General features: G+C 37.5%; 1 protein-coding gene across 9 annotated transcripts in view; it reads left to right on the top strand.

The window, feature by feature from the left end:
• The first annotated feature begins 290 nt into the window (after nt 1-290).
• The window catches only part of CCDC66 (coiled-coil domain containing 66), a 65479-nt gene continuing 43034 nt past the window's right edge, over nt 291-22735 (top strand). For 6 of the 9 annotated variants that reach the window (XM_088028025.1, XM_088028018.1, XM_088028021.1 and 3 more), the window contains exons 1-8: nt 291-353; nt 1954-2018; nt 3251-3276; nt 11593-12037; nt 13721-13886; nt 14066-14169; nt 15806-15927; nt 16588-16689. In XM_088028025.1, coding sequence (XP_087884151.1) covers nt 343-353; nt 1954-2018; nt 3251-3276; nt 11593-12037; nt 13721-13886; nt 14066-14169; nt 15806-15927; nt 16588-16689 — 1041 coding nt within the window. In that variant the 5' untranslated portion in view covers nt 291-342. Of the gene's footprint in view, nt 400-1953; nt 2019-3250; nt 3277-11592; nt 12038-13720; nt 13887-14065; nt 14170-15805; nt 15928-16587; nt 16690-22735 lie in introns of those variants that run through there. The other 3 variants (XM_088028028.1, XM_088028022.1, XM_088028042.1) reach the window with 3 other exon arrangements.

The raw sequence follows: 22735 nt of genomic DNA, 5'->3' as shown, positions 1-22735 counted from the left end.
AGGTTTATGCTTTTTGCTTCTCCATAGTTTTGCCACCTACACCTGACCTGAGGCACTTCTCTGAGAGCTCCGAGTGAACTCGGGGTGCTACAACTCCGAGGTACCAAGGCCCGCAGTACCCAAGTGTCAGGGCGGAGAGCCTCAGGCCGGGCTACCGGGTGCGGTCGCCCCTGCAGCCTCGCCCCCGCTGAGCGCACCCGCCAGCACGCCCAACTTTGATTGGTCCGTTCTCCCAGCTCGCGGGTAGCACTGTGTCCAATCGGCGCAACGCTTGTTGAGCGGCGGCGGCAACGGGCGTACACCCGGGTTGCGCGTCCTGGGGAGAGAGCGAGAGGTCAGGCCATGAACCTGGGGTAAGCTGGGACGAGAACGGTGGGCTTTAGCGAAGACGGGATAAAGGTGGGTTGGCCCTTGGAGCCCTTCGTGGAACACCTTCCCAGCTTGCGCCCAGCTCCCTGAGGCAGAGTGGGGCGAGGGGCCCGGGACCGCCCTTGCTGCAGCCGCCGTCGCTTGTCCACATTCTAACTCGGGGTAAATCTGCTCGGGACCTCCTTTCCGCCCTCTCATTGACCTCAGGGTGGAGAGAGAAGAGGCGATAAGCGGGGAGGGCAGATGGAGAGATCAAGCTTAGCGGCTTCCCTGGAGAAATCCTGGCCCAGGCCCCCATCCTTAGCGCCTCTGGCTTTGGCGTCTTTGTAGGCTGTGAGCGCCCAGATGAGTTTAACGCTCGTAATGCTAGGAACCGGGTGTTAAGGAATCGATGCACTGCTAGTGCTTGGCCCCTAATAGACCCTCATTAAGTAGTGGTTGAATAAAAAATGACTGTTGCAGGGTTTTCATCACTGGGAAGTTTAATATTTTAAGAAAAGTCACCAAATTCAGACTGTTGCACATCATTTAGCAAATTAATTTTGTGTCCTAGAATGTGGAGAGAGAAAAATAAGACATCTGCCCCTGAAGAAGTTTACGGTGCAATAATGCTGAACAGACGTACTTTTCGGGTTCATTCTTTTGTTTGTTCAGTTTCACCGACGTAAACGTGAACTGTTCTGACCCTGCCCCAGGGAAACCTCTAAAACCCATTTTTTCCAGTGCTTTACCTTGATAAATTAAGTTGGGGTATTTTGATGGCCTCTACTGAGCAACACTGCAAATTTCGTTGTTCCCTGTCCGACCTTTCCCAACCTGTCTTTCTCTTCCTTGTCCAGCCTGCTGGATTTAATTTTGTCTCTTGGACAGCACTTACGGCCCTATTGATGTTTAATGACACACACCTTCTCCCCCCTTAGGAAACTGATTAAATGTGGACTATTTTTGTTTTCAGTGGAGTTTTTATTAGGATCTTATGTTCAAGTTTCCTTGGCAGTGCCTGCTGTTACTTTGTGCTCCTGCATTGGACATGCACAGATAAATTAGAGCGGCCAAAGTTTATTACAGATCTATTGTTGTTATAGTAACAAACTGTCGCTGTGCTCAAAAAGTTAACAATCCTGGTGGCAATGTTATAGTTCACTTTCAAATTAACGCTGTAGCATGCATAGAATGTGTTAGTCATGAGATAATTATGAGAGACTAATAAATAGTTAAATATGTTTTGCTCCTTTAACTTAGGTGGGGAGTTTTGGTAACAGCATTTTTTTTTCCAGTCTAGAGTTGTAAGGGTTAAATAATGCTGTGATGATTGGATTTATTGCTTACCAGTAAGAAAATGAAGTTCATGGTAAAGATAACAAATTCTTTGCATTACTGGAAAGTTTCAGGAATTTTCTCCTTCTAGTGTTTAGTTTTATCTCGGATTGGAAAACGTTTTTTATTAAAAGAATGGCTTACTATTTACAAGATTCCTGTATAAATTCAAAAGGACATATTTACTTCCAAGATTCAAATAAGCATTTCATTTCTATTTAAAATGTTGCTGCTTCTTAAAAATGACAACTTTCTTTTATTTTGCAGAGATGGTTTAAAGCTTGAAACTGAATTGTTGGATGGAAAAACCAAGTTAATATTGTCTCCATATGGTATGCTGTGTTACCAGAAATCTAAAATGTTAACTTTTAAATTCCTATGTAAAATTTATACGAGTTTAATATACTTTTTGCTTGTAATAGAGTAATATTTAAATGATATTTTACAAAAAGCTGTTTTTTGGCTTTCTCAGATTTATTTTTAGCCAAGTAAAGTCAGATTACATCACTGCTTACCACTGTCAGTATTTATTCATAAAATTTAATGGTTCAGTATATTTCATGTTTAATATGTTGCCTAATGAATAATTTAGGTGAAATCTATGTGATTATATTCTGTGCATGTAAAGTGTGTTGTTCTAGAAAATTAAATTTGTAATAAGCCCACAGTTGCTAAAGTCATTTTTAGTATTAGTTTTAAACTCCGTATATTTGGTAGTCCTCTTTTTCACATTATTTTCTTTTTCTCTGATCTGTTTATAGTTTTATCTTTTTTTTAAATAATTTTTTATTGTTACATTACATCATTAGTTTTTGATGTAGTGTTCCATGATTCATTGTTTGTGCATAACACCCAGTGCTCCACGCAGAATGTGCCCTCTTTAATACCCATCACCAGGCTAACCCATCCCCCTACCCCCCTACATCATTAGTTTTTGATGTAGTGTTCCATGATTCATTGTTTGTGCATAACACCCAGTGCTCCACGCAGAATGTGCCCTCTTTAATACCCATCACCAGGCTAACCCATCCCCCCACCCCCCTCCCCTCTGAAACCTTAGTTTGTTTTTCAGAGTCCATCCTCTCTCATGGTTCGTCTCCCCCTCCGACTTACTCCCCTTCATTCTTCCCCTCCTGCTATCTTCTTTTTTTTTTCGTAACATATGTTGCATTATTTGTTTCAGAAGTACAGATCTGTGATTCAACAGTCTTGCACAATTCACAGCGCTCACCATAGCACATACCCTACCCAATGTCTATCACCCAGCCACCCCATCCCTCCCACCCCCCACCACTCCAGCAACCCTCAGTTTGTTTCCTGAGATTAAGAATTCCTCATATCAGTGAGGTCATATGATACATGGAAAATAAACAGAAATGAAATAGAAATACTTGCACTACACTATAAAAGTTAGAACACCCAAACAGGGCCTAAAGTTAATGCATTGGGGGTTAATATTTCTACTAAGTATCTTCTTAAAAAAATGGTAATTAAAATTTTCCTTTGTGACTGCCTTAGTATGTTTTTTGTTTGATAGTTCGGTAATTATTGTTTTCTTTTGTAGAATGTAAATCAAAAAATTCTGTGAAGGTAAGCCAAATGACTTGACCTGTTTTTTGAATGTAAAATGTGGTTTGAAAATAATTCCTGTCAATATATTATAAGGGGTATGGGATAATGATGAGAAGTTATTGTTCTCTTGCTTTCAGGCTGGTCCTTTCACAGAAATAGGATCATAATTTTTCAGTTTAAAAAGTTCTCTACATCAGTGCTGTCCAATAAATCTATTTGTGATGAGGGAAATGTTCTAAGATCAGTGTTATCCAAGATGGTAGCCAGTCACTGGTCATGTGTAGTTATTGAGCACTTAAAATGTGGCTAGTGTGACTAAGGAAGTGAATTTTTAATTTTATTTAATTTTTAATGTAAATTTAGTAGTTACTATGCTGCACAGTGCAGTTCCTGAGATCTTTAAAAATATATATTCACACTTTAAAATGAAAATATTTTTCTTTTCATACTCAAATTCCATTTTCCCACACCAAAATGGTGTATTTGATTCACCAAATTCATATATGCATTTTGCTTTCTCCTTTAAGAGATCATACTTGAGCTTAATGATAATTTTCCTTTTAAATTATTATCAGGAACCCAAAATGCCTTTACCACTTTAACAGCTTTCTGATATCCTACTTTTCTTGTTCCTTATTTCTTTTTCCATTTTTAGATAACTATCAGCAGAAATTTCAACTCTCCCACAATTTACTGTAGCCCTCTTTTGTCTTTGTAGCATCTTAAAGTCTTTATGTATCTTGAATAGAGCTCAGTTTGGTTGATGTGGCACCTTTCACCTCTGAGCCCTTGATGACTTTGCTATTTTTTCCAGGTTTAATCAAGGTGAAGTTGCTTGAGTATCCAGCATAAATGGGTGATGATAATCAGAGTAATTCCACATGCTACCTACAAAAGTTCGTTCTTTCTAAATAGGGTATATAGCTATATACCTTGTGTGTTTTTTTTTTTAGTCACAATACAAATTGTATATTTTTTCCTGGTCCTGCACTATTTTTTTTTTTTTAAGATTTTTAAATTTATTTTAGGGGGCGGTGAGGAGGGAGAGGGGACTGTTAGCAGTCTCCACACTGAGTTCAGAGCCCCACATGAGTCTCTAGGTTCGATCTCACGACCCTAAGATCATGACCTGATCCGAAACCAAGAGTCGGAGGCCTAACTGTGCCACCCAGGCACCCCAGGTCCTGCTCTATTAAAATATTGCAACTAATTATTATATTTGAGTCACATTAACAAATAATGCACCCCTTTTTGAGATCTTAGATAAAAAGCTGCTTGTCATAGTTGATTTCCATATTCCCCTGGTCTCTGTTCTCTTTCACCTTTTTCCCCTTCTATTGATGTCTTTAATGGATTTGCTTTAGTCACCACATTTGTGAAGACATTTCATTGTCTTTTTAACCAATTTAATATGGTGGTCTCCTTTCATGCCTATAACAAAATTACTAGTTTTGGACTTTTGATAGAATCATTACAAGATTCTACTAGCAGTCTAGAAATATTTTATTCTAGGATTCTTTTTTCCAGAATGTGTCTCAGCCGATGTTGATCTTAAATTATTTACTGTCTTAGGGCAAATTGTTTGGTTTTATTCCTCTTGCTTTGGGGACTTCAGAATACTGATGATGGTAACTATGTGAGGTGATGGATATGTTAATTCACTTGATTGTGGTGACTGTTTCACAGTGTATGCATATATCGGATCAAGTTGTACACCTTAAATATATACAATTTTTAATTGTCAATTATACCTTAATAAAGCTGGAAAAAAAATACTGGTGCAACTTAAGTCTCCCTTCTATATTGATTTTATTTTTAGCAGCTTCTCTTCCCATATTTATAGGGGTTGCTGAGATCGTCCTCATTTCTTTCTTTGCTCTTTACAGAAGACAAAAAAGCAAAAACAGTAGTGCTTGTCTTTTTTTGCTTAAATCTGCTTTTTAATCTCCCAAATGTCAGTTCTGCAGCTATATGTTGGATTCTCATTTCCATAAGTTTTTGGTGAATTCTTTTTTCATAGTTCTTTTCTTTTTCTACTGGGAGAAGTTCCTGAGTGACTAAATACCTACCTACAGTTCTGGTTTTCCCCTTCCTCACAGGTTGAATTACTGTCATCCTCATAGTGTTCTCTTTAGACACAACTGAACTCATCATCATCATCAGGTTTAACACATGTGTGGGCAGAGTACTTTCTTAATTTTTTCTAAATCCCTTCTGCGTTTTTTTAAATCTGTGGTAAGGAATATGAAGTAAAGATGGTTACCTATAAGGAGAAATGAGAGAAATATTAATGATTCATTGTCATGAATAATTTATAATTCCAAACTCTTATGCTTAAAATTGTCTCACAGGTTAGTTGAAATATAAAACATTAAAAAATTTTTTTTCACAGGAATTTCTACATGTGAGAATCAGAGTAGTGACACACTAAAGGGTGTATACTATATTAGTGTTAGGTAGCATATTTTATAATTTAAAATGTTATTTTCTCTGATTCTAGCCTTGGGATCCTGGCTCCATATAAATGATAAACTCAGCCAGTATTATTATTTTTTTTTCTTTTAAAGATTTTATTTATTTATTTGACAGAGACAGACAGCAAGAGCAGGAACAGAAGCAGGGGGAGTGGGAGAGGGAGAAGTAGGCCCCCCTTGAGCAGGGAGCCTGATGTGGGACTCGATCCCAGGACCCTGGGATCATGACCTGAGCCGAAGGCAGCCACTTAACGACTGAGCCACCCAGGTGCCCAAACTCAGCCAATATTAAACAAATGCATTGGACTTTGTTTATATTATGAAAAATATTGGTAGAATTAAAACTAGTTAAAAGAGCAACTTGCTACATAAAAATGTTTATGACATGAAGACTCTTCTTTGATCTATTAAAATTTACCTGATCCAGTAAACACTTGGGGAATTATTTGGGCTAGATTGCTTTTTCTTATTAAGTAACCTGAATATAATTGAATATTTATTTGGTAGGTCATGATTTTTTGCTGGCTCCATTCATTGTTTTTTTCCTGCCGTTTAGCTACAAAAAATAGGGGCCGCCTGGGTGGCTCAGTCAGTTAAGCATCCCACTCTTGATTTTGGCTCAGGTCATCATCTCAGGGTTGTGAGATCAAGCCTTGCTTTGAGCTCCGAGCTGTGTGTGGAGCCTGCTTGGGATTCTCCCTCTCCTTCTGCCTCCCCCGCCCCCAAAAAAGTAATCAGAATTGAGCTGAATGTATATGGACCTCATGCCAGATCATTGCCTCCTCTCCCCTTTTTATGAAATATTTTTAGAAGATTTTTTTGGTATATTTTTTTCTTTTGTAAGTGGAATGTAGCAGGATAATTCTACTCAAATTTGGCTCCAATTAGTAGGTTTCTATTTAACAAGGATTTATTAAAGCTGTAAAATTTTAGTGGAGTGCCGTTCTTGGCTATATTTCTTCTATGACAGAGGAAAAAAATGAGTAAAACCTAGGCCTTGTTTTCTGGAAGTGATAATATCAGTCAGGTAAATAACTGTACAATGCAAGTAGACTATAATGTATGCCATGGTAGGATTATAAAAGGCAGAGAACACTGCAAAGAGCAGCTCTTTGTGGCTCGAGGAGACCAGGGAAGGCTTCGTAAAAGGTGACATTTTAATTAGAACTTAAAAGATGAGGCAGTTATTTATAGGTAAGGAGGTATGGGAGTGTATTCTAAGCTCAGAAAATAGTGGGCAAGACACCAAAGTAGCATAATTTGCATTTGGGGAATAGTGTGTATCTTGGGAAAGTGTAGAACATAAAGCTTGGGGGGCGGTTACAGTCTTAAAGAGTTTAAATGTATACTCGCAGAGTTTGAACTTCCTTGATTTGTGTGTAGGGAGCATTAGAAAATTTTTGAAAAGCAGAGTCCATACAGTATAATTTGTATTGTAGGAAAGGGCTTTGGACAGCTTGGTGAAGGACAGATTATAATGGGGAGACCAGTTAGGGGCCAGTTACAGTTCAGGAAGAGTCTTAGGAGTTCCTGAACATGTTTAGTGGTTAGTGAAATGGGAAAAAGGGGACAGAAACGAAAGACTTCCAAGATATGTAATGGTATGCACTGCACTTAGCAGTTTGAGCATCTGGTTAGAGATGTGAAATGCTCAACTATCAGTGACCCAGAAAAGGCCAGTATGAGTCAAAGGTGACATCGTAGTTAGAGACTGAGGTGGTAGGACTCAGCAGTATAAGCTACGTGCAATCTGCTGATAATTTGCCTAATCCACACATAGTGGCTTTCATAAACTAGAGTGAACTGTCAGTATCTAAAAATAGGAAAATTTAATGTAGAATCTGGCATTTTTGGTTCTCGAAATACTGGGGAATCTAGCAAGTAGACTGAGATTCCTGTTTGGCGGTGTAGGCTGGTTCTTAATGGTGGCTGCCTCCTTTAGATAGAAAAATGCTCTTCAGCTCATTCCAGTTCCTACCAAGCCTAATTTACAGTAGGTATTTGCGGTTGCCACCTCTCACTTAGAGAATTAGTTACATTAAAATAGCTTCAGGGGCGCCTGGGTCGCACAGTCCGTTGAGCATCCCACTCTTGGTTTTGGCTTGGGTCGTGACCTCAGGGTTGTGAGGTTGAGCCCTACATCACGCTCTGCACTCATTGCGGAGTCTGCTTGAGACTCTCTTTCTCCCTTCCCCTCAGTCCCTCCCTTCCCCCTCTAAAATAAATAAATCTTTAAAAAACTTTTTAAAAATCGCCACAAGTTGGATGGGTAAAAAGGCATTTTACATTGTGGTATTGGTATTATCAAAAGCCTAAAGCCAGGAGAAAATAGGATGTAGATGAGATGATAAACAAATCTTGTGGCTGATAGTATAGGTACATTTTGAAAAGTAGGGTGAAACAGGATTGGTATTGGTCAAAGTGTGGTTATATATGTTGTAAGTTACTGAAAGACAAGGAGAGTTGGGATATAAGCTGGGTGAAAGTCATGTGGTATCTACCTCACTCTTTGACAGCAAGTATCTTATTAATCTTTACCTCTAGCACTTTTCCATATTGGTGAGCACATAAAAAGCAGTTAATTTTGATTGAACAACCACTGAATTATTTTAGTTTAATTGGGTTTGCGGAAATGTACAGTGGATTAAATAGGGGAAAGATACGAGATAGGGCAGGCTGTAATCTAGTAGTGTGGTAATGAAAACCTAAATTTAGGCTTATCATCATGTAAATGGTGAGAAAAAGATATTTGGAAGGAAGAAATGACCAATAACTTGTGCATAAGCTAAAGAAGACCGTGAAGGAGGATAAAGTTAAAGATGACTCCATGCTTACTGGTCTGAGAGATTAGAACAACAGTGCCACAGAGATGGGATATTCTGGAAGGGGGACCAAATACGGGAGAGAGAGATAATTCAGTTTTTAAAATAGTATAGTTGAGGATAATCAAAAATTTACTGAACACCTACTCTGTTCCACTCACTATTCTGTACTGGACAAAGTATACAAACGTTTCTGCCCTAGGGAGTTTACATTGGAAAAGGGGTTAAATGGGCATACATTTAGCAAAATAAATATAGGATGTTACAAGATGAAAAGTGCTATAGAGAAAAAGAAAAAGGGAAGAAGCACAGTTACTTCAGGGGCACAGCAGTCTTTGGAAAAGGGAATGCTAGGTAGGTGGGAGTATGAGGGTAGAACAGGAAACCTGCTACAACCTTCCCCCACCCAAAAAAAAGAACAGGAAACCTACAATTTTAAATAGGGTGGTCAGAGAAAACTTTACTGAGTTAGTGATGTTGGAGCAAAGATTTGAAGGAGGTGAGTGCATCATGTAGAATCTGAAGAAAGAATGTCCCAGTTAGAGGGATAGACTAGTGCTAAGGCCTAAAACTGGAGGTTTAGGAATAGCGGAGAAGCCCATGTGACTGGAGGCTAAGATAGAAAATGAGATCAGAGAGATCAGATAAGGGGATAAAGTGTGAAGAGTGCACAGATCATTAGGTCTTTCTTGGTCATAGTATGAAGTTCAGTTTTTCCTCCTAAGTAAGATAGGAAACCATTAGAAGCTTTTGAAGAAAGTGACATGATCTGAATTAACCTATTAAGGTACTCACTGTGGCTGCTGTGTTGAGAACAGACTGGGGAGCAAGGGCAGAAGCAAGAAAATCCGAAGGCTTTTCAGTAATTCAGGCAAGAGCTAATGTCTTGGAGTAGAGGGATGGTAAGAGAGTTGTTCAGGAGTGGTCAGATTTAGGATATATTTTGAAGATGGAGCAAAACAAGGTTTGATGACAAGTGTGGCATATGGGAGAATAGTCGATAATACCAAAATTTTTGTCATGGGTAGCTGAGATGGGAAAAACTGGAGGAAGTTATTTTAGGGGCATGTGGGATATCAAGAGTTTGGTTTTGGGCATGCTGTTTTAAATGGCTATTAACCGAGTGGAAGTGTTTGGATAGTTCAGTGGAACCTCAAGTTAGGGGAGGAGAGGTCCATCCTGGAGACAAGTTTGGGAGTCATTAGCATATGGATAATACTTAGAACCACAAGGGTAGGTGAAATTAGCAAGTGAATGAGGTAAGTTAGAGCTAAGAGATCCTGGGACCAAGCAACTTTAAGAGGTCTGGGGGAAACGGAGCCAGTGAAGACTGAGAAGGAACGGCAAGAACCAGAATTGTGGAGTCCGCAGGAAATGAAATAGAGAATGTGATTCAAAATGGGAGGAATAATCAACTGTGTCACATGCTGCTAATAAGGTGGTCTGGTAAGGTGATCTAAGGATCAGTCACTGAATTTGCAGCGTAAAAAGTTATTAAAATGACCTTGATGAGCAGTTTTGGTGGAGTGTGGGTGAGAGCTTGGCTGGAATGGGATTGTGGGAGATGAGAAAGTGGGATCATGTATTTTTAAAGACGTTAAAGATGTGATCTAGCAGGAAAGAAACAGTTGATTCAGGAGAAAGCAAAGAATTGCTAGGGAGAGATCCCGGAGAAAGAAAGGGTTATGGCGATATCTGCAAATAACAGGAGTATAAGCAGTTTGTATGAGTACTGATGCTTGTACAGATTTAGTGGTAGAAACTTGGAAGTTTTTTCTGAATGCTTCTCTGTAAGATTTTCAGTGCAGTAGTGATCAAGATCTTCAGCTGAGAATAAGTATGAAAGAGAAAGTGTTAGTTTTGGGAAAGAGGAGAAAGTTGAAATTGTTAAAAGTGAGAGAGTAAATGAATTTGCAAAATGTCTTAACTGCTGAGTAGCATGAAGGGCCCATTTGTTGTTTTGGGTTATGTATTTAAGGTGAAACTAGATATTGTGGCTTTGTGTTTTTCTTCCTGAGTGCAGGCACAGAGTAGGTGAAGAGTTAGATTTTACCAGTCTGGGGATTTGCAAAGTGTATATGTCAGAGCAGAGCAGTTGAGAATACAAGATGGTGGTGGTTTTTGGTTAATCGTGGAATTTAAGATTGGTAAAGGACAAGAGGAAGGTGGTAGGATAAATAGATTATAGATCCCAGCTGAGTTAAAGAATTATCAGAATTGGGATATGCAAGGAAGTGAGCTGGGGAAAATTGGGTGTTGGTCATTGTGCCATACTTGAAACAGATTATGGAGGGATTGTAGTTCGGAGTAGTTACAAGGTTAGTATAAGCTATCACTACGAGAATGAGTAGCTGAGGTAGCATGGAGGACAAGAATATAGGAACAGAGTTCAAGGAAATGACAGGCCAGAGAATTGGAAGAATGATCTATGTGGATATGAAAGCACTAATAATTAAGATAGGAGTTATGTGGGGCACCTGGGTGGTTCAGTTGGTTAAGCAACTAAGGCAGTCGCTCAGGTCATGATCTCAGGGTCCTGGGATCGAGCCCCACGTCAGGCTACCTGCTCTGCGGGAAGCCTGCTTCTCCCTCTCCCACTGCCTCTGCTTGTGTTCCCTCTCTTGCTGTCTCTCTCTCTGTGTCAAAAAAAAAAAATAGTTATGTTAGAAGGATGTTGACCCATAAGTTATTTAAGAAATAACTAATCTACATCACTAACTCAGGTCTATAGATACCTATAAAGAAAAGAGATGGTCTGAGTGATACAATCATGACAGATTCAAAGCTGGAGTAGAGGGAGATGTCTTGTAACAACTAAAATAAAAGTTCTGTATTGATTATGTTGAAATAAAATAATTTCCAGTTAATGAAGCTTTCAAGTGAAGATTTACAAAGGTTATATGTTAGTGTCTCATGGATATAGTGTCTTAACAGCAAAATGGAAAAAAATTTAGAGGCCTAACATCACAGATTATGTAAAGATAATTGATGATTTTTCATGGGTTGTTATAAAGAATAAACTTTTGGTGTTTTAACAGATGGGAAATAAGACCAAGATTGCAAAATGTCCTTTAAGAACAAAACAAACTGGATACATTCTAAAATCAACCCAAAATACTTGTATCAGGAGTGGAAAACTTTTGCAAAAGAAGAGAATGGGTTCAGAAACTTCACTGGCAAAAGGTGAAAAAAATAGTATGACTTTTTCACCCACTAAGGATTTATGCAAGCAGTATGTAGATAAAGACTGTCTTTATGTCCAGAAAGAGATTTCACCTGCAACCCCCAATATACAGAAGGCTAGAAACACCATAAATACATCTGTAGTAGCTAAACAGAAGCTTTGCAAAAAACACATTACAGCTGAAAATATGAAGAGCAGTTTGGTGTGTCTAACACAAGACCAACTACAACAGATTTTGATGACTGTGAACCAAGGAAATAAATCTATTTCCCTGATTGAAAATGGAAAGGAAGAAACAAGTAAGGTTTTTCTGAAGTTTTAATTTTTAATATTAATTTTACCAGTATGTGTTTTAGAATTTTTCATTCTTTGGATTTTACATAACTGTGCCTCTGAAATTCTAATTTACCATGTAACGATCTTTTAAGATACTCTTTTAGAGAACATTCTTGTGCAAAATTACTTTTATAGCTATAATATGCCATATTTTAAGGTTTATGCTCAGAATATTACAGTCATGGTACCATAGCCTTAAGAAACCCAGTTCTGTGGACTCTAAAGATCTTAGTACAAAAAGTTGTACTTATTCCAAAATGTAGAAAGCTTTACTTACATTAAAAATAATTATATAAAATGTTCTAAAAAATCACTATAGTATTTCTAGTGAAATTGAAGGAACCTTACTTTGAATATTTGACTTGAGTTGCTGAAAAGGATTATTTTCCTGGCCCCTGCATTGTACTTTTCCTGACCCTTAATCCATGCTAAGGATTGGCAGCACTATCTTTTTAACCAATATAAAATACAGACTTGGGGGGCGCCTGGGTGGCTCAGTTGTTAAGCATCTGCCTTCGGCTCAGGTCATGATCCCAGGGTCCTGGGATCAAGCCCCGCTTCGGGCTCCCTGCTCTGTGGGGGGTCTGCGTCTCCCTCTCCCACTCCCCCTGCTTCTATTCCCTCTCTCGCTGTCTCTCTCTCTGTGTGTCAAATAAATAAATAAAATCTTAAAAAAAAAAATACAGACTTGGAAGGAGTAGAAGAATGTTACATGTCTTCTGTTTCATTAGGGCATTGTATTGTTTTTAAAAGCCTTCTGATTTCTTTAGCTTTGAGCTAAGGAATTAACATGAGTAGAAATGTCATTAAAATTTTGTTAGGTTATAATGAGATAAATAAAAATAACATTAACAGTCACCAGGAAGAGGCCCCACAACTGATTTGGGGACCAGGTAGCTTCTATACATTCCCAAAGTCTTCAAGTTGGAGTAATTTTTCTTGTCTTGGTCTAGATTATTCTTTGTAAAATGAGGGAGCTGGGTCTTTAAAGCTAGAATTGTAGACTAGAGAACAAAAAATAAAAACTTACTACGTATAATGAGAGAGAATATCAATATCAACAAAGTTGAAGGCAGAATTTGATCATATAATGATCTGCATATTAAATACATTTTCTCCTCATTGCGAAAACTAGCACATTAAGAAGACTTAGAACAATTTCTGAGCCAAGCATAGGAGCCTGTATAAAACATTTGGAATAGATAGAACAGAGGCATAGAGACAGTGGTCCATAATAAGTTTTCATTGGTTTCCCAGCTAAATGAGAAAAATAAGGACAAGGTAATGAGTTTTTCATAAACCTATTTGCATTCTTTAAGTTGTGATTGGTGTTTTATATTATTTGTAAAAATATCGTTAGCAAGAGTAAATGGAAGTTTTTTTTTGTTGTTGCTTGTTTATTTTCTTATTAGACACGAGAGGTTACATAGCAATGGCTGTATCTCTGGACCATTTAACCTCTGGGCTCAGTTTCCTTTTTTGACAAAAGGGAATCATAATACCCACTGAAAGACTGTTGTGAGAGGTGATTACTTTAGTAATGTGTAAGGCAGTGTTTTTAAAGTGTGTAGTAGTATGCCAAAATAAGGTATTGTAATACATGCAATTTTAGCGTTCATTTTAAAACGTCCATTTTTACCTCCTAGGTCAGGGCAGTCTACGTTTAAACAATATTTCCAGTCAGCCAGAGGATGAGAAAATTATGGGAGTATTCCAAAAAACTGAGGCTCTTTCATCTGTCCTGGATGAAAATAAATCTGTTTTAAATAAAAATCAAGAGACATCTAAGCAGTATGAGCAGAAAATTGCCATGTATGTAACTCATATCTGTTATTGTGGAGTCATCTTGTGAAAATGGTTTTGCTTTTCCTTGACTTTCATGTGAAATATTTACTCTGAAGACTGAGAGCTGTTTAAGTTTATTACTTAATATTTATGGAGTAGCTTGTATAGAAACATACAAGATTTCTGTTATTTTTTGTGTTGTTTAGAGAGAATGTATGGAAACCAGCTGACATATTCAGTACTCTGGGGGAAAGAGAACGTGACAGAAGTTTGTTGGAAGCAAAAAAAGCCCAGTGGAAGAAAGAGCTTGGTAGGTTATTATTATACCTTTTATTATAGTTTTGTTGCCTTAAGGAATATATATTGAGGTTGAAATATATCTTTCAGTATGATACCATAAAAAATCTTGTTTTATAACATTTGCCATCTAGACTAGTTTGCTGCAATATGTAGAAAGCTTTGTGGTTTTATATTCCTTTAGGTTGTGTCTTTTTGTCTGGTAGTCTCTGTGTACAGGAAGACCAGAGGTGAGCAGTAAGCATTAATGTCATCAGTATATTCTGGAGCTCAAAGATTCCTGAACTTTTCTCATTTCCTTAGAATCCATTTTCATATTTTTCCATTATAGAAATCCTATGGATTTAAAGGTGGTTTTATTTAAAAATAGAGTTCATTCTTTAAAATAAAACATTCTGATCAAGAATCAATATGGTGTCAGTAAGTATATTCCATACAAAAACTTAACTGCTTTTTATCAGCCTATAGACCTTATAACAAAAATTTATCATTTCTGTTAAGGTCTTAAAATATTGATAGTAACTAAGAAACTCTTCTTCTTGGACTAGACTTAATGGTCTAGGTGTCAGAATTTGGACAATATGTGAAGTAGCAGTTGTACTTAAGAATAGCTGTACTAAAAGCATAAAGATGGGCTTCACCCTCCACTCAACTAGGAAGTCCTGTGAGGCAGTCATAACGCTGCTGAGACAGGTGATAGAAAAAAGAGATAAGCAGAAGAAATTGGGAATGAATTGATGTTGGAAGTAAAGGTAACAAAAGTTTGAAGAAATTAAATGTATGGTAGCAGTATCTGAAGGTTTGGAGATTTGATGTGTGTATATCACACTTTCAGTTTTAAATATTTTCTTTCAATTCAAATTTTGCTTATCAAGCTGTAATACCAAACTTCTGAAGTTGGAACTACTTGGAAATGATTGAAGTGTTTTATGCTGTATTATCTAAAAAGATTACTTTCTTTTATTTGATCCTGTTAAAAAAAAGCACATCTATCTTTGTTGAAGTCATGCTTTCATTAATATTCTTGAAATTTAAGTTTATACAAATCTGAATTTTTAAGAACTGTTGATTTGGGGCCTAGTTTTTATATCAGTTTGTTAGACAAAAGATTTTGTTTTTTTACTCTTCAGCAGTTATGAATAATAGTGGCTGACATTTATGACATATTTACTTTGTGCTAGGCCCTGTACTGAAATAGACACTATTCTTATTTTACAGACGAAGAAACTGAGTTTTAGGAAGGTGAACGGCAATTTGCCCACAGTTACATAGATAGGAAGTGGTTGAACTTGTATTTGATTCTAGGTTTCTCTGAATCCAGAGGTTTATCTTTTCAGTCTCTTATTATAATTGAATGAACAGTAGAACCTCATAATAATTTGCATAATATATGTTCTGAAAAATTTGATTTTTATTGCTAATTATAATAAACATTTTATATCCATTTGTGCCATACTTAAGTTTGGTTCTGGTTAAATGTTTTATTCCTTATCTCTTAAAATTCTTCTTTGTCTTGTGAGTTAATCTCCCTAAAAAACAATTTTGATTAGCTCTGTGTTGGATTCTGCACTCTTTAAGGTCATGATTTGTTTACATGATTTTTTTTTTACAGTTTTTGTACATTTTTTTAAAAAGGACATTATTTACAGATGAACAGGTTGCTTTAAAGAAGAAAGAAAAAGAAGCTTCTGAAAAATGGAACAATCCGTGGAAAAAATTTGAAAGTGATAAAATAGTGTGCGAAAAATTTCAAATTCTTGACCAGTCTAAGGTAAGAGTATCAAAATGAAGCATTTGTGGAATATAAGACATCTTTTTTTTTTTCTTAAAGATTTTATTTATTCATTCAAGACCCAGAGATAGAGCATGAGCAGGGGGAGAAGCAGAGGGAGAGGGAGAAGCAGGCTCCCTACAGAGCCAGGAGCCAGACATGGGGTTTGATCCCAGGACCCTGGGATCATGACCTGAGCTGAAGGCAGATGCCCAACCATCTGAGCCACCCATGCACCCCTGGAATATAAGACATCTTAATTTTACTTTTTAAAATGCTAAGCCATGTTCATATCATAAAGCTTTTTAAAAATTATTTTTCATATGTTACTGTAAAACAATGTTATTTTGAATTTAATTATGACCTCATCTGGTCTCTGTTTGGCATTCTGTAAATTATCTTACTATGTACGTGAGTGTAGAGGCCTGAGGCACCTCGTTTAGGCTCTTGTAAAAGAGCTCTGCAATTTTTTAGATGACCACGAAACACTACCGCTGACCATGTGGTATCTGCCACAAGGTTATATCGAACATAAGTGATTACTTGCAAGCATAAGTACACACCAGGTGTCCTCTAGGTAGTGTTTTAGCGACCTTTAAATTTTGCCTGTGTTTAATATTATCCAGAGAAAAAGTACCTGTGTTTTCTCTTTGTTTTTAGACTTGTGGTAGCTCTTCCAGCATTCTCTCACAGTCTCCTATTCAGATAACAGTGGTCCAGTCTGATGGGCACCCACTACCTAGAGCTAGTCAGATTTTAGAGGTAAGTCGTAAGTGTCATTACTTTGAATATATAAGCCCTTTAGTACTTGATCTTTATATTACCTATTTTCCTTGAAAGAGTGGACTTAACTACCAGTTAATTTTTAATGAGTGAACTATGCTCAAATTTAAAAAAGTTATGAACCGTTTCTTTTTTATATATATAGTAATTTTTCCTTCCTAGTGAACATTTACATTTTAACAGATGTGCTCTGAAAATAATGTAGTAACCTAAAGGGATGATTCTGTTGGGAGGCATTTTCAGCACTGATAGATTTCTTATAGAAATCTCCAAGTTAGATTGTTTGCATGGCTTTCATGGCTGGCTGTTCTGCTCTATACAGGGCTGACTTGCCTATATGAAAGAGTTTTATAGTTGTTAATAATTTTACATTAACAAAAGGAATGAAATCTGAATTGTACTTTTCCACATTCCCGAAAGCACTTTGACTATTGAAAGGCAGTAAATTAGCCTTGATAGAAGACATTTTGCAAAAATCTATAGTTCTGGATGATAATTTTTTTAAGTGGGGGAGGGGCAGACGGGGAGAGAACGTCTTCAGCAGGCTTCCTGCCCAGTGTGGAGCCTGACGCAGGGCTTGATCTCACCACCCTGAGATCATGACCCAAGCCAAAATTAAGAGTCGGACACTTAACTGACTGAGCCATCCAGGCACCCCTAGATGGTAATTTTAAGTGTAAAGTTTAAAAATTGACGCATGCAGATACTACTAAAAACTACAACTAAAACTATTCATGAAGTTGGTAAGAATCAGTTGTTAGCTTATTTACATTTCAACATTAGGATTGAAGAATCTTTAATACTAAAAATATTAAAGTATTTCCAGTTAGCAAAAAAATTTAGGTTGAAATGTTAGTATATCATTTATATTGCTTAATTTGCACCATCTGTGAGTAATTCATACTTTGATTGTTAATGCAAATAAATAGCCACTTGGGGTGACTTTTAGGTGTTTTTACATTTTGTATATATTTTTAAATGCTAGCATATATCTTTTTTTATAATCCAAAAAAACCCAATAAAATGTTATTTCGCAGTAGAGATAGGAGTTGGGGATGGGAGAAGGACTATAAAGTAAAACACACATTAAATGTAAGGTTGGACAACCAATGGTTAAAGAGTATGATTATCTACTCATCCTCCTAGTATTTAAATGCACTTTTTATGCATTTATGTATGCATGTGGTAAGATATTGGAGAGATGCTATTGAGGGGAAGTGAATTTAACCATATAACTAAAAAAACCCCCTTCTTAAATGTTTAAAAACAGTTGGTTTCAGAAATTCAGGCCATAGCCAGAACTATTTATATTATTTGAATATCAAGTTAACCTTTTCACGTAATTAAGAGGAGCAGAAATTTGGTTGGAGGCAGAGTCACCAAGGCCAATTTTGTTAAAACACAAGGTAATGCATATAAAGTGCTTAGAACAGTGACTGACAAATAGCAAGTGTTCAATGAAGGTTTACTCTATTTGTAACTTACAAAGCAGATCCATTTGGGGCTATGAGACTCTTTAGGGTCAATCATCTCACCAGCTTCCCTTACTCTCTTTCCTTGATTCTTAATCTTACCCCTCCTCCCCAGTGGAATGGCCCTGTATTCTCATCCCTGTATGGTTCAGCCCAAACATTATTTTTTACTATGTAATTTTGAACTACTTTTGTGTTTAAGTTTCTTATTGCTACCACCATACCATAGTTCTGCATTTGGCCCATAAAAAAATTCTATTTTTATTCCTTTTTAATCGTTTTTTTAATTGTGGCAAAATACGCATAACATAGAATTTACCATTTTAATAATTTTTAAATGTGCAGTGTAGAGGGATTAAGTACATTCACATTGTCAGGCAGCCATCACCACTATCCATCTCCAGAATTTTTTCATCTTTGCAAACTGAAACTATATCCATTAAACACTCCCCATTTTTCCCTCCCCCTAACTGCTGGCAACCGTTCTAATTTGTCCATGACTTTGACTATTGTAGATACCTTTAAGTAGAATCATGTAATATTTGCCCTCTTGTGTCTGACAAAGTTCACTACAGGGTTCATCCATGTTGTAGCATGTATCAGAATCTCATTCCTTTTTAAAGCTAAATAATATTTCATTATATTTATAACAACTACATTTTGTTTATCCATCCAAATGTTGATGGACATTTGAGTTGTTACCCCTTTTTGGCTATTGTGGAATAATGCTGCTATGAACATTCGTGTACAAATAATCTCTTTGAGGCTTTGTTCTCAATACTTTGGGTATATACTCATAAGTGGAATTGTTGGATCCTGTGGTATTTTATATTTAATTTTTTTGTTAAATTTTTACCAATTTTCTTTTTAAGAAGAGAGTGTTTGGGGGCGCCTGGGTGGCTCAGTCGGTTAAGCGGCTGCCTTTGGCTCAGGTCATGATCCCAGGGTCCTGGGATCGAGCTCTGCATCCAGCTCCCTGCTCAGCGGGAAGCCTGCTTCTCCCTCTCACACTCCCCCTGCTTGTGTTCCCTCTCTCGCTGTGTCTCTTGCTGTCAAATAAATAAAATCTTTAAAAAAAATAAAAAAGAAGAGAGTGTTTGTTTTTGAGAGAGACAGACTCACCCAAGCTGGTGGGGTATGAGGGGCAGTGTGGAGAGTGGAGGAGCAGGGGGAGAGGGAGAGAGAATATTAAGCAGGTTCCACACCCATTGTAGAGCCCAGTGCAGGGCTTGATCTCATGACCCTGAGATCATGACCTGAGCCTAAATCAAGAGTTGGATGCTTAACTGACTGAGCCACCCAGGCACCCCAGATTTTTACCAATTTTCATTTGGCAATTTTATGTTTAACTACTATACTGTTTTCCATAGTTGCTACATTCTTGTACATTTCTATCAGCAGCGAACATGGGTTCTGATTTCTCCACATTCTCGCCAACTTTTTTTTTTTTAAATAATAGCTGACTTCTAATAGGTGTAAAGTAGTAGCTCTTTGTAGTGTTGATTTACATTTCCTTTAATGATTTGTAATGTTGAACATTTTTTCATGGCTTATTGGCTATCTCTGTATCTTTGGAGAAATATCTAAGTTTTGCCCACTTTTTAGTTGGGTTTTTTTTTATTGTTGAGTTGTAGGCATTCTTTATAAATTCTGCATACCTGAACAGATATATTGTTTGCAGAAATTTTGTACCATCTTCATGTTACCTTTTCACTTGCTTGATTGAGCCCTTTGATGCACAAAAGTTTTTAATTTTGATGAAGTCCATTTTATCTGTTTTTTTTCCTTTGTTGCCTGTGCTTTTGGTGTCCTAAGAAATCATTGCCAAATCTGATAGGGAGCTTTTCTCCTATGTTTTCTTCCAAGAGTTTTATAGTTTCAGCTCTTAGTTTAGGTCTTTGATCGATTTGGAGTTAATTTTTGTATGTAACATAAGATATGGGTCCAGTTTTATTCTTTTCCACATTTTGCATTGATATCCAGTTTTCTTAGCACCATTTGTTTGAAAAGATTGTTCTTTCCTAATTGAATAGTCTTGGCACGCTTGTCAAAAATCATTTGACTATTTATGTGAGTGTTTAATTCTGGGCACTCCATTCTAGTCCATTGTTCTGTATGTCTCTATGTCATTGTCTCATTGTTTCAATTCTCATACCTTTGTAGTAGGTTTTGAAAGCATGCATTCTCCAGTTTCGTTCTTTTTCAAGATTGTTGTAGCCATTCAGGGTTTCTTGAGATACCATGGGAATCTTAGGGTGGATTTTTTTATTTCTATAAAATACATCAAGTTTTCCATAGGGGTTGCGTTGAATCTGTAGATCGCTCTAGGTAATCTTTTTTTTTAATACTTTTTATTGTTATGTTAATCACCACACATTACGTCATTAGTTTTTGATGTAGTGTTCCATGATTCATTGTTTGTGCATAACACCCAGTGCTCCACGCAGAATGTGCCCTCTTTAATACCCATCACCAAGCTAATCCATCCCCCCACCCCCTCCCCTCTAGAACCCTCAGTTTGTTTTTCAGAGTCCATCTTCTCTCATGGTTCGTCTCCCCCTCCGACTTACTCACCTTCATACTTCCCCTGCTGCTATCTTCTTTTTTCTTTTCTTAACATATATTGCATTATTTGTTTCAGAAGTACAGATCCGTGATTCATCAGTCTTGTACAATTCACAGTGCCAACCATAGCACATACCCTCCCCAATGTCTATCACCCAGCCACCCAATCCCTCCCACCCCCCACCACTCCAGCAACCCTCAGTTTGTTTCCTGAGATTAAGAATTTCTCATATCAGTAAGGTCATATGATACATGTCTTTCTCTGATTGACTTATTTCACTGAGCATAACACCCTCCAGTTCCCTCCACGTCGTTGCAAATGGCAAGATCTCATTCCTTTTGATGACTGCATAATATTCCATTGTGTATATATACCACATCTTCTTTATCCATTCATCTGTCGATGGACATCTTGGCTCTTTCCACAGTTTGGCTATTGTGGACATTGCTGCTATAAACATTGGGTGCACGTACCCCTCCGGATCCCTACATTTGTATCTTTGTGGTAAATACCCAGTAGTGCAATTGCTGGATCGTATGGTAGCTCTATTTTCAGCTGTTTGAGGAACCTCCATACTGTTTTCCAGAGTGGTTGCACCAGCTTGCATTCCCACCAACAGTGTAGGAGGGTTCCCCTTTCTCCACATCCCCGCCAACATCTGTCATTTCCTGACTTGTTAATTTTAGCCATTCTGACGGGTGTGAGGTGGTATCTCATTGAGGTTTTGATTTGGATTTCCCTGATGCCAAGCGATGTTGAGCACTTTTTCATGTGTCTGTTGGCCATTTGGATGTCGTCTTTGGAAAAATGTCTGTTCATGTCTTCTGCCCATTTCTTGATTGGATTATTTGTTCTTTGGGTGTTGAGTTTGATAAGTTCTTTATAGATTTTGGATACTAGCCCTTTATCTGATGTGTCCTTTGCAAATATTTTCTTCCATTCTGTCGGTTGTCTTTTGGTTTTGTGGACTGTTTCTTTTGCTGTGCGAAAGCTTTTTATCTTGATGAAATCCCAATAGTTCATTTTTGTCCTGGCTTCCCCTGCCTTTGGCGATGTTTCTAGGAAGAAGTTGCTGCGGCTGAGGTCGAAGAGGTTGCTGCCTGTGTTCTCCTTTAGGATTTTGATGGACTCCTATCTCACATTTAGGTCTTTCAACCATTTGGAGTCAATTTTTGTGTGTGGTGTAAGGAAATGGTCCCGTTTCATTCTTCTGCATGTGGCTGTCCAATTTTCCCAACACCATTTGTTGAAGAGACTGTCTTTCTTCCATTGGTCATTCTTTCCTGCTTTGTCAAAGATGAGTTGACCATAGAGTTGAGGGTCCATTTCTGGGCTCTCGATTCTGTTCCATTGATTGATGTGTCTGTTTTTGTGCCAGTACCATACTGTCTTGATGATGACAGCTTTGTAATAGAGCTGGACGTCCGGAATTGTGATGCTGCCAGCTTTGCTTTTCTTTTTCAAGATTCCTCTGGCTATTCGGGGTCTCTTCTGGTTCCATACAAATTTTAGGATTATTTGTTCCATTTCTTTGAAAAAGGTGGATGGTATTTTGATGAGGATTGCATTGAATGTGTAGATTGCTCTAGGTAGCACTGACATCTTCACAATGTTTGTTCTTCCAATCCATGAGCATGGAACGTTTTTCCATTTCTTTGTGTCTTCTTCAGTTTCTTTCACGAGTATTTTATAGTTTTCTGAGTACAGATCCTTTGCCTCTTTGGTTAAATTCATTCCTAGGTATCTTATGGTTTTGGGTGCAATTGTAAATGGGATCGACTCCTTGATTTGTCTCTCTTCTGTCTTGTTGTTGGTGTATAGGAATGCCACTAATTTCTGTGCATTGATTTTATATCCTGCTACTTTACTGAATTCCTGTATGAGTTCTAGCAGTTTTGGGGTGGAGTCTTTTGGGTTTTCCACATGCACTATCATATCATCTGCAAAGAGTGAGAGTTTGACTTCCTCTTTGCCGATTTGGATGCCT

This window comes from Eumetopias jubatus, unplaced genomic scaffold (genome assembly GCF_037043125.1).
Source record: "Eumetopias jubatus isolate StellerSeaLion01/CBP00866 unplaced genomic scaffold, mEumJub1_p1.0 scaffold_1, whole genome shotgun sequence".
Lineage (NCBI taxonomy): Eukaryota > Metazoa > Chordata > Mammalia > Carnivora > Otariidae > Eumetopias > Eumetopias jubatus.
This window is presented reverse-complemented; position numbering and strand designations above follow the sequence as displayed.